The sequence below is a fragment of the Sinohyriopsis cumingii genome, chromosome 11 (genome assembly GCF_028554795.1).
Source record: "Sinohyriopsis cumingii isolate HCF-2022 chromosome 11, ASM2855479v2, whole genome shotgun sequence".
NCBI lineage: Eukaryota > Metazoa > Mollusca > Bivalvia > Unionida > Unionidae > Sinohyriopsis > Sinohyriopsis cumingii.
The window spans coordinates 73,889,728-73,905,099 of record NC_142971.1 but is presented as its reverse complement, the minus strand read 5'-3'; the positions used below and the strand labels follow the sequence as shown (position 1 = coordinate 73,905,099).

Sequence of the window (15,372 nt, the reverse complement as noted above, 5' to 3'; positions counted from 1 at the left end):
TCCAAAAATGTAAAGTATACAAGCATAAATAAAATTGACTGGAACATAATCACTATTAAAAGCTGAAGATACAAGCGCCTGTATAAAATATATCGACAAATATTGTGATCATTATAAATACTCAAAACAACTACAATCCTCATTCTGTGTAATAGACTTGATTTAATGGTCACTGCAGATTCAAATTTATGTATTCTGTATAAATACGTGGCAGTAATTAAAACTACATTAACCCTCGCGTTCGAGTAAACTTCATACGTTTGTTGTGTGTACTGACCTTAAAAACTTTTATAATCCAAATCTAGTCATGCAGGTTTGTGCTTTTCTCAAAGAAAAATAATAATGCATTTTGAAGCAATGACAATAATAATAATGATAATAATAATAATAATAATAATAAGAAGAAGAAGAAGAAGAGGAAAAAGAAGAAGAAGAAGAAGATGATGATGATGATGATGAACAAAAATAGTAGTTGAGTCTGGCGCCAACTGCGTCGTCGTCAACATCATTACAATAGCAACAAAGTTACAACGATGATTATTAAGATGATTCACAAACATTCCTTTGCTTCAAGTTAAACTTAGAATTTGACGATATCAGTAACACATTTTTACATCCGGATATTATAAGGTTATACATCATTCGACTATGAAGAAAACGCAGTCCTTGTCAGCGTAACGGTCGTCAAATGTAAGATATATAACTCGCTCTTGCAAGTAGTAACAATTCTCTAACCCAACATTTGCTACAATGCCAATATCAATATATACAATTTTGATGAGAAATACTCTGTACCATCTGTTTAAAAGACTAATTAGTGGAAAGGAGATGATCAACTCTTTCTCCCCATCGATTTAATGCTGGTCGTTGATTTAACCATTTTAATTGCAAACAGCACGATTGGGATTGGATAGAAAGTTCTAATAAATTTGTCATACAGAAACTGCTTTCTAATACAATACGTTTATGGCTGAAATTTTGCAAAATTAATATCGTAATAACGATATGTAAAGCAGATAATGAAGAAAAAGAAGATAGACGATAAGAATCTAGATCAGTGATCATAGATACAGGAAAAGACTCAAGCATTGTTGGTATCGAAACATGTCGTAATTTTTAAAATATGTTTTACAGCTTCCATACCTGAAATTTGACTTTTGATCTTTTGTTTGTTTGGAATCTCCACTGAATAATGAATCTAAATTTCTATTCAATTAATTTATTTCAAGTATATATGAGCTTGAATCTATTGGTTTTGACGGCCAACAACTGCAGTTTTAGCTCATTACTTATTATTTATTTTTTTAAATGAGCTTATCAAAACCATAAACTACGTAATATATCCATCTCTTAGAAGGAAGACAAACATGTGCATTAATAGGTACGATTCGGGCATTAATAAATTGGGTCATCATTAGTGCTGAGCAAAATTCAAAGTTTGATTCGAAAATTGAAGTTTAATTAAGCTCAGGAACACTGCATTACAGCCTAATTATTTACAATAATATCTTCCACCATACCTGCTATCGAAGAAATGGGTTGCAGATACAAATATGCGACCCGATAACTGTGTTCTAGCCGCTTGATTAGTGAAACCCGCCATAGTTTCGAAATCTCGGTATAATCAAATGCACCCAGTAGGCACGTGACGTATGATCGTAACACGGAAGTTTAAAACTCCAATAACATTAGGCAAGGAATAATCAAAGAACGAAATACATCACTTATCATTTGTTATACCAAATTTTAATCATGACTACTGCTTCATTTCTACACGTGAGTGAAGGTAAATCTTGCTGTCCAATATGCTTAGGAGACTTTAAGTTACCCAGACAGTTATGGTGTATGCACACCTTCTGTCAGGGGTGTTTACAGGACTTTATCAACTCTAAAGTCGCCAAAGTAAAAGAACGGAAGGAGTTTGCTTGTCCAATATGTCGTAATGTTAATCGTCCTTCGGATGAGGATAAACCAACAAGTGTTTGGGCATCCTTCTTTCCGCTGAATACAGTTATGCAAGCTATGTCAGGAAACCCGAAAGCGAAAGTAGACACACCATGTGAAGTGTGTAACACTCGGAACGTTTCAAGTCAAGCGATTTGTTTCTGTGTTGATTGTAAAGAGGTTATGTGTGAAACATGTGAGGGCGTCCATCGCGGACTAAAGTTAAGTAGGAATCATACCATAATTACAATGGAAGAATTCATGAACAATCCACAGACCGTAATGAAATTCGCTGAAGGATTTGGCTGCTCCGAACACGCTGGCAAGGCAATTGAATTTTACTGCAAAGACCATAAAATTGCTTGCTGTGGCACGTGTTGTGTTGTCCATCATAGAAATTGTTCCAACGTTTCAGAGTTGAAGAAAGATCTATCTAGTCTACTTCGTGTGATGAACCCTGACATTATTATCGACCATATGAAGATATTAGAGGCTCATCTTAAAACGTTTATGGAGATAAATGAGTCTAACATTAGTCTCCTTGAGTCCCAGGTTAATAATTTGACGACCCAGATCAGAGAACTGAGAAAGAAACTGAACGATGCCCTTGATGAGCTGGAAACAAAGGTGAAGAGAGAAGGAAATAGAATCTACAAAGAAGAAATGATAAGAAAACAGAAAGAGAACCACGAATGCGAGTCCATAATCAGTGCAATCAGAAATTCTTACACACACGTAGAAGCAGTCAGGAAATATGGAACCGATAAACAACTATTTCTGACAGTGGAAAAGATGACATCACAACTGACGTCATACAGAGACCAGATCAGAGAAAAGTATCAGCAAACAGACATCCTGACATTACATTTAGAATTTGACCCTCAGCTGTTATCTCTGTCACAAAGTGATGGCGGAATTCTTTCGAGGTGCGTAGAAAAGAAAGTAGAGAAATTCTTAAATTGCCCTGACATTTGTATGCCTATGAGAGCATATTCAGTGATAGCTATTGAGCTGAAATTTCCCGACAGCAACGATCCATTCTACAATGGTATAGCATGTCTACCAAACGGCCAAGTGATAATGACTGATCGGAATAATAACAGAGTGTGTCTCCTGGACTTGTCTTTTAATCTCATCACAGGCTACAAGACCAATAAAGATATACAGGGTATCTGTTTTGTGAATGACAATGCGGTAGCATTACTGCAGAAGAATGACATTCAGTTCCTGTCTGTAAGGAACGGGAATATAAGACCCACTAGGGTGATAACCACAAAAAGCTATTGCTATGGCATTGTCGCCGCTAGAAATGGTGACATATTTGTGTCAGGTAGGATCCATGACTACTTCTATTGGAGTCACATCAGTCTTGAAGGGCGGGAGAAGTCATGGCATCAGTTTGGCAAACCATCATCGACACTAAATACCAGCATTACTCTGGACTCAACTGACTCTCGTGTCTATGTCTCTGTATGTGGACTAGATACTCTCTTCTGCTTCAATCTTGATGGCAGTCAGAATTTTGCCTACAGTTCAAAGAGTCTAACAGGACCACGTGGTGTGGCTCTGGACAGAGATGACAATGTGTATGTCGTGGGAAAGGAATCTAGAAACATACACCAATTGTCTCCAAGTGGCGGTTTTCTCCGTATAATCAGTACCGATGAACACAAGAATCCCGTAAGCATTTCCTTCCTCAGAGATTATGGTGGATTTTATATTACGTGTTGGAAAAGCAAAATCCTCGGTTTATTTAAACTGCAATAGTACACACGCACACACACACACACACACGTAACATATTTCCGGTATTTCATTATTGTAATCTCTGTATTTGTCATATGTCTGAAAACTGTAAGAAGTTATATTTGTTCGCTGCTCTATGTATGCCAGACAGACATATTCTAGGTCCACGAGAACTTAATTTGCGAATTATTACTATATAAAAAAAAATATTTTCTTATGTTGGTTTTTGTAGGAGTCAATTACTTTAAAGAACAGAAGTTTTGATAAAGCATTTACGTGGACGACAAAGTCGTGGCAATACTGAGTGACAGTTACTATTTTAAAAAGTACACATAGAGACTTCCTTTCATTATATGTAAGCAGGTTTGACTGTCATTTTACTGTTGAGTCGTACCCTTAAGGACTGATTCTCGATTTTTCGCAGAAGCCTCTCAACTGTTAGAATGTATACCGTGCAACTCTGACAACCAGCGTTCGTTTTGTCCTATAGTTAAGATGAACAATGATTTCAATGGTTGTCATATCAATGGTTCAATGTCCATAAAACATGACTCGATTTTTTATATCAGTAATTGTAAGCCCAATATACATAGTATATTAACATGTGCTGTATTTTTTTATTCTTAAATGAGCAAGTCTTATAATGTCACTGTTCTCAGTTAGTAAATACGTCCCATCACAATATATATTATCTTGTTCTTTCTATCCTGGACTGTGCTTATACTACATTAAATCACATGTATGGATGAGAACCCGCGTATTATATTCGGTGAAAGATATCACTGTCTGATAATGAAAATGGACAAACTCACAGGGGATAGAAGACAGTGACCTATATCGATAAACAAAATCACGTGATTATCACACCAATATGGTAGACATGATCGTTTACTATGCTATATATATATATATATATATATATATATATATATATATATATATATATATATATATATATATATATATATATATCAGGTTTTTCAGACCGGCCATTGACTGTACTGCTTCAGAAAAATTATAATTGGTTGCCATTACACAGTGGATATATTTTATTGCAGTGAATATTTTATATATGGAATATTTTATACTAACTCTGGCAGGAAATATCTGTATTGAATGAAAAACTTTTTCTATATAAATTGCAAAACATTCACAGATGTTTACAGTAGTTTTAAAGAATGTATGGAGATATTAATCCTATCATTATTCGTCCAGATCAATGGATGGATCCTAACGTTATGCCAAGAAATTAAAGCATTGTTTCGTTTGAATGCATCATTCAGATTTGTCAAAGAAGCCCACAATATTTCAAATGATTTTTCGACCACATATTCTGAACAAACTGATAAATATTTTAACTTGGGAATTATCTTGGAGAAGGAGCAATGTAAAACTTGGACACTCTTGTAATAATATCCCGAAAAGTCATTATTTGATATTGTGCAAGAACAAAAAGTAAAGGCGCTAGATTTAAGTTAATATAATGAAACTGATGATGACGACATGTAAATATCAATCAAAGATTAACTAATGGTAAATCAATTAGAAAGATGATTTTAATATTAATAAAACGATGGCATATATATTCACTGATATTGAGAAGATACAATGAAATGTGATAGAGCGACACAGGCAGAGTAGCGCAAGCACTGACAAACGTTCTCAGAATATATGAAACAATAAAGAAAACATTTTTGAGAGAATTTACAAACGCTTCAATACATTTGACGTTATTAGACACAGACGTATAAAGTCTGGTCATATTCATTTTGTTGTAGTACCAGTGATTATTTATTCTTGGTTATATGGACTAATACAATGTTAAAAATTAATTTATTCATTTTTCCAAAAGAACCGTATGATGCCAAAAATATGTGCATGTTTATTTGCAGAATCCTGATTTGCAATTTCGACATACTCTGAAGCCAACATTCAGTGGTATAATTTGGATATTAAACTCATTATCCTTGTTCCAACCTATGTAGAAGATAGGCGGCGACTGGAAAACGAGCGGCCGCAAGTAGAACAAAATCATGCAATTAGATAACGCTGTGTGTATATACAAATTTAAATGACATTACGATACAATCATTGCAAACGTGTATGTGTTGGAAAACGTGGACAATACGGCAAAACGTGCAAATAAGAATAATGTAAATCATACTTCTTAGCGTTACGTGTACCGATGATGGTAGAAACGCCCTACGCTGTTGACGAATCCGACATATAGGTGAATGAAATGAGAACTAGGATTGAAACTATTATTGTTTCTGATCCTGGTAGAGCAAAGTAGTAAAACAATTTAATGACAATTTGCTATTAGGAAACGCTTTGTAATTATATATAAGCAAGCGAATGTGATTCAACTACGGCAAAATGCGCAACAGTATGGAGTAAATATTCCAGGCCAAATTGGAAAAGTCGACATACGTTCGCTATTTGGACCCATATGCGCACTGAATCAACTAGTTTTCCCGGATAATACGCAAGCGGTTGCTAACACAACATCAGCGATAAAAAAAGCTGAAACAATTGGTAATTTTGTGTAATATACAAATGCTAAGAAGGCAACACAAGCTGACTTGTGGTTTTAGGTCTTACAAATGACCGCGTGTGATGATTAGACAGCTTCGTCAAACTCAACACAATAAATAATCAAAATTCCTTCCCAAATCCGACAAGCCGAGCTTGCACTCGTGATGGATGATGAACAAAACACCATCGTCATATTGCATATGCTATTTCTACCGAGCCTGGTGAGTACTTGAACAAGAACTACATCGTCGTATCACACACATTTTGCTACAAAGGTGGCAAAAACACCATAGCAATTACTGGCATTATAAATTATGTTTCACAAGTGCAATAATAGCTATGACAATTATGTGGCAAACATCCCACGCACATACAAACCAGGCATAGACGCTAAACAACATTTTCAAATATGATTACTGGGATCATATCGGGTGTTATAATGCTCATCTACCTCAGGAGTTGAAGCGGATAATGCTCTGAAGCCACATTTAATTATTCCGCTTAAAAGTGAGAAAAATAGACCTTAAACCACAACACCGTGGATTCACATTGGTCCCCGAGTGGTTACCACCTTATCATTGTACTATCATATATGAAGCAATACATACATTTGCAGAATACACCAGTCCTGTCCCAAATCTCGCGACCAAATGCAATCCTGTCCCAAATCTCGCGACCAAATGCACTTTTGTAGTACACGTACGAAATCTGCAGCTGTATTTACGATTAGAAATGCGATTAAGTGAAGCACTTGAATTTCGCCAACAAGCTAGGTTGTTTTGTTGTGTCCACATACATATGGATTTGCGCACACCAGGCTGAAAATGAATTTCTAAAGATTTTCTAAGCTGATGAATAAGTCCGAATTTGAATAAACGACGGAGAACATATGCAATCAACTTCAAGTTAATCCTGTCCGCAATAGTGAACAAGATATGATGCGAAGGCTTGTTGCTGCCCCGGCAACGGAATCTCGATAAATATGGTATAGTTTGACTTGTTGCTATACGTGAACAAAACTGATATCTATCTATGTTGCAGATATAGGCACATTCGTTAAATGCATGAAGTTGCTATCTGCCACATAAAACGTTTCCAAAATGTGCAAATAGCACCTTGATGCATTAAGGGATCGAATTCCTATTTACGAACATGTCTATTACTGTTATGAAATTTTTTTTAATACAGGAAATTGAATTTAGAAGGTATGACAGTAGGCCAGATTATATATCACTATCTTGGTATGTGGTTTTGAAGACCCAAGATCTTTTGGAGACTAGAAAGTTTTCTTTGATATTTGGAATCAGACGTTGGTACAGAATGAATTTTGCTGTAGGAGGGGTAATTTCTCTCACCGAATAAGAACAATTCGACAATAGTACCTGGAAACTATTGAGAAAATATAACACCGGTGAAACTGGTAATTTCTAGTGTGTTTACTTCGGCCTTGTTTAAGAATAAAGAATTCAAATAATTGTGGCAGTGACTGACATTATTCCAATGATCATAGTTAAATTTATATTAATTAATCACAGTGCAATCTCTCTTAACAAGCTATCAATGGGATGAATTCTTTTGGAGGAATAAGGCAAGTTGCTGCTAAAGAGAAGCTAAGAATTTTAAAAATTTAAATGGAATGAAGATGAGGGCAAGACAGACTCTAGCTGGAAATGAAAGGATTTTCTAGAGGCAGGTTACCATTATAGGAGCTTGAATGTGTATACATTTTCATTTCTTCTTTTGAACATTCTGTTGTATAGTGGAATAAATCTACTATTACAACGCATGAATAAATGTTGAATATCAAATAAAATGGCTCGATGGTGCCAATGACAGGTGCTAAGAGGACACAGGTAAATATGTCCAATACTATGGTTGGAAAGATATATTTGTCAGGTGCTAAAGTCAGGGAGGTAGTTAGGTCTTATAGTATGGTCAGTGGTACACGTATGCATTTAATAAAATAATAATCTAGTCGCTGAATCATATTTCAATTATTTTTTCTTGTCCCATGAAGTGGTATCAAGCACTTTGAAAGTCAACATATTTCCCATATTTGACTATATGTTCTATTATCAAGTCAGCAAATGTGGCGGTTTGATGATCTAATGTTCAAACGTTTCTCGGAATGTTTCATTTGTATGTAAAATTCTTAATTTACGCGAATTGTTTTTATTGTAGCTAAAGTGGATTAATGAAAACTCTGATTCATCCAAGGTGCCGAACTTTGACATATGTCTTATGGTTGTGTCCAAGCACTGTATAAAACAATTTCAAACGTACTGCAAAATCTGTCTTTTGGCTGCACACACGTTAGATTTTTTCAAACATTCTAATTGCCTGAATGATCACAAATTATAACTTAGATGAAGGTCCATAATAATAATAATAATAATAATGTAGTCTTTGTACAGCGTCTAATCATTAAAAGCTGTAAGCGCTTAACGTATTTGACAATACATAAAACACGTAGAACGACAAGATTACAAAACAAGCACCACAAAATTACAAAACAGAAACATGCTGACAATAATTAAGTAAATAAACCTTATTAAGCCTATAAGTCTGTTTTTGTTGCGAATACAGCGCGTTTTAAGAGCAAATTGAATGATATAACAGTCTTCGAGTATCTATCATTTATGGCCAATTTGTTCCACGTAGCTGGGCCCTTGAACGTAACAGAACATTGTCCGTGTGACTTCGTTTTAACAGTGGGAACAATGCGAATACGAGTGTCGGAAGAGAAGCGTGCATTTCTAGTGGGGTTGTACACATGGGTGCGGCCCGCTAGGTGTACTGGAGAAGCCATTCAAAGAAATGTAGCAGAGTGAATAGATTTTGTGTTTGATTCTGAATAGAATAGGTAGCCAGTTAAGGTTACAGAGCAGGGGTGATGTGTGCTCATTTCCTCGTACAATAAGGATGATACTAGTAGATACTGAGATGAATCCGATAGAAGTTAGTTATAACTGTCCAGTCTGTAACCTATTAACCTATAATATTCTCTTCTTGATTTCATAAGCATAAAACGTTTGAACAGTTAGTTTCAACCATTTGTAAAAGTAAAATGGAAGAATATAAAAGGTATATTATGTGATTAACTGAAATGCAAGCTTTTAATTGATAGGTATATCATATTTATGTTTCTTCAGTTTGGAATTAATGTTTCATTTCAGGTTGACAGACTGTACGTGCAAATGAACGTACGTACCTGTATAAGTAGATTCATAACTGCCAGGGTCTACTTTAGAAATGAAAATCAGGATGATGGAGAATATTTCCTCGACCACAAAAGAAGGGTGTAATATATATATATATATATATATATATATATATATATATATATATATATATATATATATATATATATATCTATATGGTTGTGTGTGTGTGTGTGTGTGTGTGTGTGTGTGTGTGTGTGTGTGCTTAACCAGAAAAAAAGGGTGTAATATATTATTTGTTTGAATGTTTCGGACCCATTTTGAGAAATTATCTTGAATAACCCAATCACGCGTACTTGAATAGACCCGGACATAGAAGTAGAAACACTTATGCATATACATACAATAGGGAGAGTGGTCGATTAATTGAGAAAGTCGTAATGATTATTGGGCTGAGATATTTTGATGAAGACTTAAAACCAATCCGCCTTTTAAATAGTACAAAGAACAACAATTCCAATTTCGATGCATTTTTTGCTTGCACCGTTTCTGCTGTGTTAGTGGGTCAAAATTACTTCTGTTAAGCCCAAATCCTGTTCTATCATTAAATCACTTCATCATGTTTTACATCACCTTCAAGTTTACTGTATCTCAGGTCTAATCCAATAATGGTGATTGGGATGGCTTAATTAATCATATTAAAACAAAACCCAATATGAAACATTTCGATTCGGTACCTCAAAGTAGAAACGTAAGGCAAAATATAATATGTAGCCCCAATAAATGCCGAAGACTTAACTGGACACTGTGTATGACTGTCTTGCTCACTTCTTATATTCGAAGTATATAAGCATTAATAAATCTGACTGGAACATAATCACTATTAGAAACTGAATATATACGTGCCTGAATAAATAAATATCGACAACTATTGTGATCCATATAAAGACTTTAAACAACTAAAATCCTCGTTGTGTGTACGAGACTTGATTAAATGGTCACTGCATATCCAAATTTATGTATTCTGTAAAAACACGTAGCTGTAATTAAAATTACATTAACGCACGCGTTTGAATAAACTTCATACGTATGTTGTGTGTACAGACCGTGAAAACATTTTTACTAATCTGAATCTAAACTTGCAGACTTGTGATTTTTCTCAGAGAAAAATAAGTGCATTTTGAGGCAATAATAATAATAATGATAATAATAATAATAAGAAGAACAACAACAACAACAACAAAAATAGTAGTTGAGTCTGGCGACTACTGCGTCGTCGTCAACAACGTTACAATAGCAACAATGTTACAACGGTGATTATTAAGATGAGTCACAAACGTCCCTTTGAATCAAGTTAAAATCCGAATTTTACGATATTAGTAACACATTTTTACATCCGGATATTATGAGATTATCCGTCATTCGATTATGAAGAAAATGCGGTTCTTATCATCGTAACGGTTATTAAAAGTAAGATCTATAACACGCTATTGCAAGTAGTAACACTTCTCTAACCCAACATTTGCTACAATGCCAATATCAATATATACAATTTTGATGAGCAATACGCTGTACCATCTTTTAAAAGCTTAACTAGTGGACAGGAGAAGATGAACTCTTTCTCCCCATCGATTTAATGCTGGTCGCTGATTTAAGCGTTTTCATCGTAAACAACAAAATTGGGATTGGCTAGAAAGTTCTAAGAAATTTGTCATACAGCGACTGCTTTCTAATGCGATACGTTCATGGCTGGAACATTGCAAAATTAATATCGTAATAGCAATATGTAAAGCAGATAATGGAGAAAAAGAAGATAGACGATAAGAATCTAGATCAATGATCATCGGTATAGGAAAAGAATCATGCATTGCTGGTATAGAAACATTTCCAAATTTTTGACCGCCAACAACTGCATTTTTAACTCATTACTTATTATTAAAAAAATTTAATGAGCTTAACAAATATATACACTGCATAATATATCCATCTCTTAGAGGGAAGAAAAACATGGGCAATAATAGGTATGATTCGGGCAATAATAAATGAGGTCATCCTTAGTGGTGAGCAAACTTCTAAGTTTGATTCGAAAATAGTAGTTTAATTAAGCTCAGGAACACTGGATTACAGCCTAATTATTTACAATAATACCTTCCACCATAGCTGCTATCGAAGGAATGTGTTCAAGATATGAATACGCCACCCGATTACCGTGTTCTAGCCGCTTGATTAGTGAACCCCACAATAGTTTCGAAATCTCGGTATAATCAAATGCACCCAGTAGGCACGTGACGTATGATCCGTAACACGGAAGTTTAAAACTCCAATAACATTAGGCAAGGAATAATCAAAGAACGAAATATATCACTTATCATTTGTTATACTAAATTTTAATCATGGCTACTGATTCATTTATACACCTGAGTGAAGGTAAATCTTGCTGTCCGATATGTTTAGGAGACTTCAAGTTACCCAGACAGTTGTGGTGTATGCACACCTTCTGTCAGGGGTGTTTACAGGACTTTATCAACTCTAAAGTCGCCCAGGTAAAAGAACGGAAGGAGTTTGCTTGTCCAATATGCCGTAATGTTAATTGTCCTTCGGATGAGGATAAACCAACCAGTGTATGGGCATCCTTCTTTCCGCTGAATACAGTTATGCAAGCTATGTCAGGAAACCTAACAGCGAAAGTAGACAGATCATGTGAAGTGTGTAACACTCGGAACGTTTCAAGTCAAGCGATTTGTTTCTGTGTTGATTGTAAAGAGGTTATGTGTGAAACATGTGAGGGCGTCCATCGCGGACTAAAGTTAAGTAGGAATCATACCATAATTACAATGAAAGAATTCATAAACAATCCACAGACCGTAATGAAATTCGCTGAAGGATTTAACTGCTCCGAACACGCTGGCAAGGCAATTGAATTTTACTGCAAAGATCATAAAATTGCTTGCTGTGGCACGTGTTGTGTTGTCCATCATAGAAATTGTTCCAACGTTTCAGAGTTGAAGAAAGATCTACCTAGTCTACTTCGTGTGATGAACCCTGACAGTATTATCGACCATATGAAGAAATTAGAGGCTCATCTTAAAACGTTTACTGAGATAAATGAGACTAACATTAGTCTCCTTGAGTCCCAGGTTAATAATTTGACGACCCAGATCAGAGAACTGAGAAAGAAACTGAACGATGCCCTTGATGAGCTGGAAACAAAGGTGAAGAGAGAAGGAAATAGAATCTACAAAGAAGAAATGATAAGAAAACAGAAAGAGAACCACGAATGCGAGTCCATAATCAGTGCAATCAGAAATTCTTACACACACGTAGAAGCAGTCAGGAAATATGGAACCGATAAACAACTATTTCTGACAGTGGAAAAGATGACATCACAACTGACGTCATACAGAGACCAGATCAGAGAAAAGTATCAGCAAACAGACATCCTGACATTACAGTTAGAATTTGACCCTCAGCTGTTATCTCTGTCACAAAGTGATGGTGGAATTCTTTCGAGGTGCATAGAAAAGAAAGTAGAGAAATTCTTAAATTGCCCTGACATTTGTATGCCTATGAGAGAATATTCGGTGACAGCGATTCAGTTGCAAATTCCCTACGGAAACGATCCATTCTACAATGGTACTGCATGTCTACCAAACGGTCAAGTGATAATGACTGATTGTAATAATATGAGAGTGTACCTCCTGGACTTGTCTTATAATCTCATCACAAGTTACACGACGAATACAGATATAAGGGGCAACTGTTTGGTGAATGGCAATGAGGTAGCATTACTGCATAAGAATGAAATTCAGTTATTATCTGTAAGAGACGGAAATATAAGACCAACTAGGGTGATAACCACAAGAGAAGATTGCTATGGCATTGTTGCCGCTAGAAATGGTGACATATTTGTGTCAGGTAGGATCAAGAAGTGCTTCTATTGGAGTCACATCAGTCTTGAAGGGCGTGAGAAGTCATGGCATCAGTTTGGCAAACCATCATCGATACTATATACCAACATTGCTCTGGACTCATCTGACTCTCGGATCTATGTCTCTGTATATGGACTAGATACTCTCTTCTGCTTCAATCTTGATGGCAGTCAGAATTTTGCCTACAGTTCAAAGAGTCTAACAGGACCACGTGGTGTGGCTCTGGACAGAGATGACAATGTGTATGTCGTGGGACAGGGTTCGAGAAACATACACCAATTGTCTCGAAGTGGTGGCTTTCTCCGTATCATCAGTACCGAAGAACACAATAATCCCGTAAGCATTTCCTTCCTTAGGGATTATGGTGGATTTTATATTACGTGTTGGAAAAGCAAAAGACTCGGTTTATTTAAGCTGCAATAGTACACACACAAGCGCGCGTACGCACACACACACACACACACACACACAAAACATATTCATGTATATATAATTCAGATCAAAGACATTGGTTTTTAAGGCTAAAACAATGCTCTGCATATTTTGGAGTTTACAATATTTATGTGTTGCAATCTAAATACGAATTATTTAATTAACATATTTTTTTCTAATGATCCAAATAACATATTTTGAGTATTTCATTATGGTAACCTCTATTTTTTCACATGTTTGAAAACTATAATACGTTACATTTGCTCGCTTTCCTGTTGCACCGCTGCTTTATGTATGCTGGACAGTGATATTTTAGGGCCACGAGAACTTATTTTGCGATTTATTACTATTTTTTTTTTTTTAAAAAAGTATTCTATGGGTTTTTTTCTTTCTTCAACTCAGTTACTTTAAAGAACTAAAATGTTGACAATGCATTTACGTGGTCGGGTAAAATCGTGGCAATACTGAGGCACAGTTATTCTTTTTAAAAGTACAGGTAGGGACTTCTTTTCATTATAAGTAAGCAGGTTGAACTGTTATTTCACTGTCAAGTCGTACACTTAAGGACAGTTTTTCGCTTTTTCGCGATAGCCTCTCAATCTATAGAATGTATACCGTACAACTCTGACTACCAACGTTCGTTTCTTGTAATTGATAATGAACAATGACTACTATGGTTGTCACATAAATGGTATAGTTTCCATAAAATATGACTAAATTGTTTGATATCAGTAACTGTAAGCCCAATGTACATAGTATATTAACATGTACTGTATTTTTGTAGTCTTAAATGATGCAAATCTTAAAATGTCACTGTTCTAATTAAATAGTCCCATCAAAATGTCTTTAATATTGTCATTGTTCTTAGTAAATACGTACAATCGCATTGTTCTAAGTAAATCCGTCCAATCGCATTGTTCTAAGTAAATACGTCCAACTGCAATATATTTTATCTTGTTCCTGACCTGAATGTTCAACTGGTGTTATCAACGATGATATTATTCCTATCATTATTCGACCAGATGAGTGGATGAGTCCCAACGTTGCCCAAAAAACAATTAAAGCATTTCTTTGTTTGAATGCATCATTCAGATTTGTCAAAGAGGCCCAAAATATTTAATACGACTTTTCGACCGCATATTCTGAACATTCTGATAAATATTTTTAACTTTGGAATTATCTTGGAGAAGGAACGATGTAATACTTGGACACTCTTGTAGTAAAATCCCGAAAAGTCATTATTTGATATTGTGCAAGAACAAACAGTAAAGGCGCCAGCTTTAAGTTAATATAATGAAACTGATGGTGACGACATCTAATAAATATCAATCGAAGATTACTAAGGGTAAATCATTTAAAAAGATGATTTTAATATTAATAAAACGATGACATATATATTCACTAATCTTGATAAGATACAATGAAAATGAGATACAGCGACACAGAGGCAAGCACAAACGTTCTCATAATATATCGAATGAGATATTGATGCACCAGTGGAAAATCTTTAATCGTGTTTTTTAAAAACAAGAGTATTATCATAAAATGCCATATCATGTTAGTGTCAGTCTAACTCCTGGTCAGATTAAATGCCTTCAATCAAATTCAGCAAAAATCTGCAGAAT

The 15,372-nt window shown here is 35.2% G+C and overlaps 2 protein-coding genes across 2 annotated transcripts; both read left to right on the top strand.

Annotated features, from left to right (window-relative positions):
• Positions 1-1,653: 1,653 nt before the first annotated feature.
• On the top strand, positions 1,654-4,372 carry LOC149788740 (uncharacterized). The gene has a single exon (XM_089974837.1). The coding sequence runs from the start codon at positions 1,753-1,755 to the stop codon at positions 3,709-3,711; it is 1,959 nt and encodes a 652-aa protein (XP_089830963.1). The 5' UTR covers positions 1,654-1,752; the 3' UTR covers positions 3,712-4,372.
• Positions 4,373-11,689: 7,317 nt separating this feature from the next.
• Positions 11,690-14,592, top strand: LOC149788739 (uncharacterized). Its single transcript, XM_089974836.1, has one exon. It carries the CDS (start codon positions 11,780-11,782, stop codon positions 13,736-13,738), a length of 1,959 nt encoding a protein of 652 aa, XP_089830962.1. The 5' UTR covers positions 11,690-11,779; the 3' UTR covers positions 13,739-14,592.
• Positions 14,593-15,372: the final 780 nt, after the last annotated feature.

Excerpts from the sequence above, each read along its gene's own strand:
- LOC149788739 (XM_089974836.1), top strand. The coding sequence starts at position 11,780 with ATGGCTACTGATTCATTTATACACCTGAGTGAAGGTAAATCTTGCTGT.
- LOC149788740 (XM_089974837.1), top strand. The coding sequence starts at position 1,753 with ATGACTACTGCTTCATTTCTACACGTGAGTGAAGGTAAATCTTGCTGT.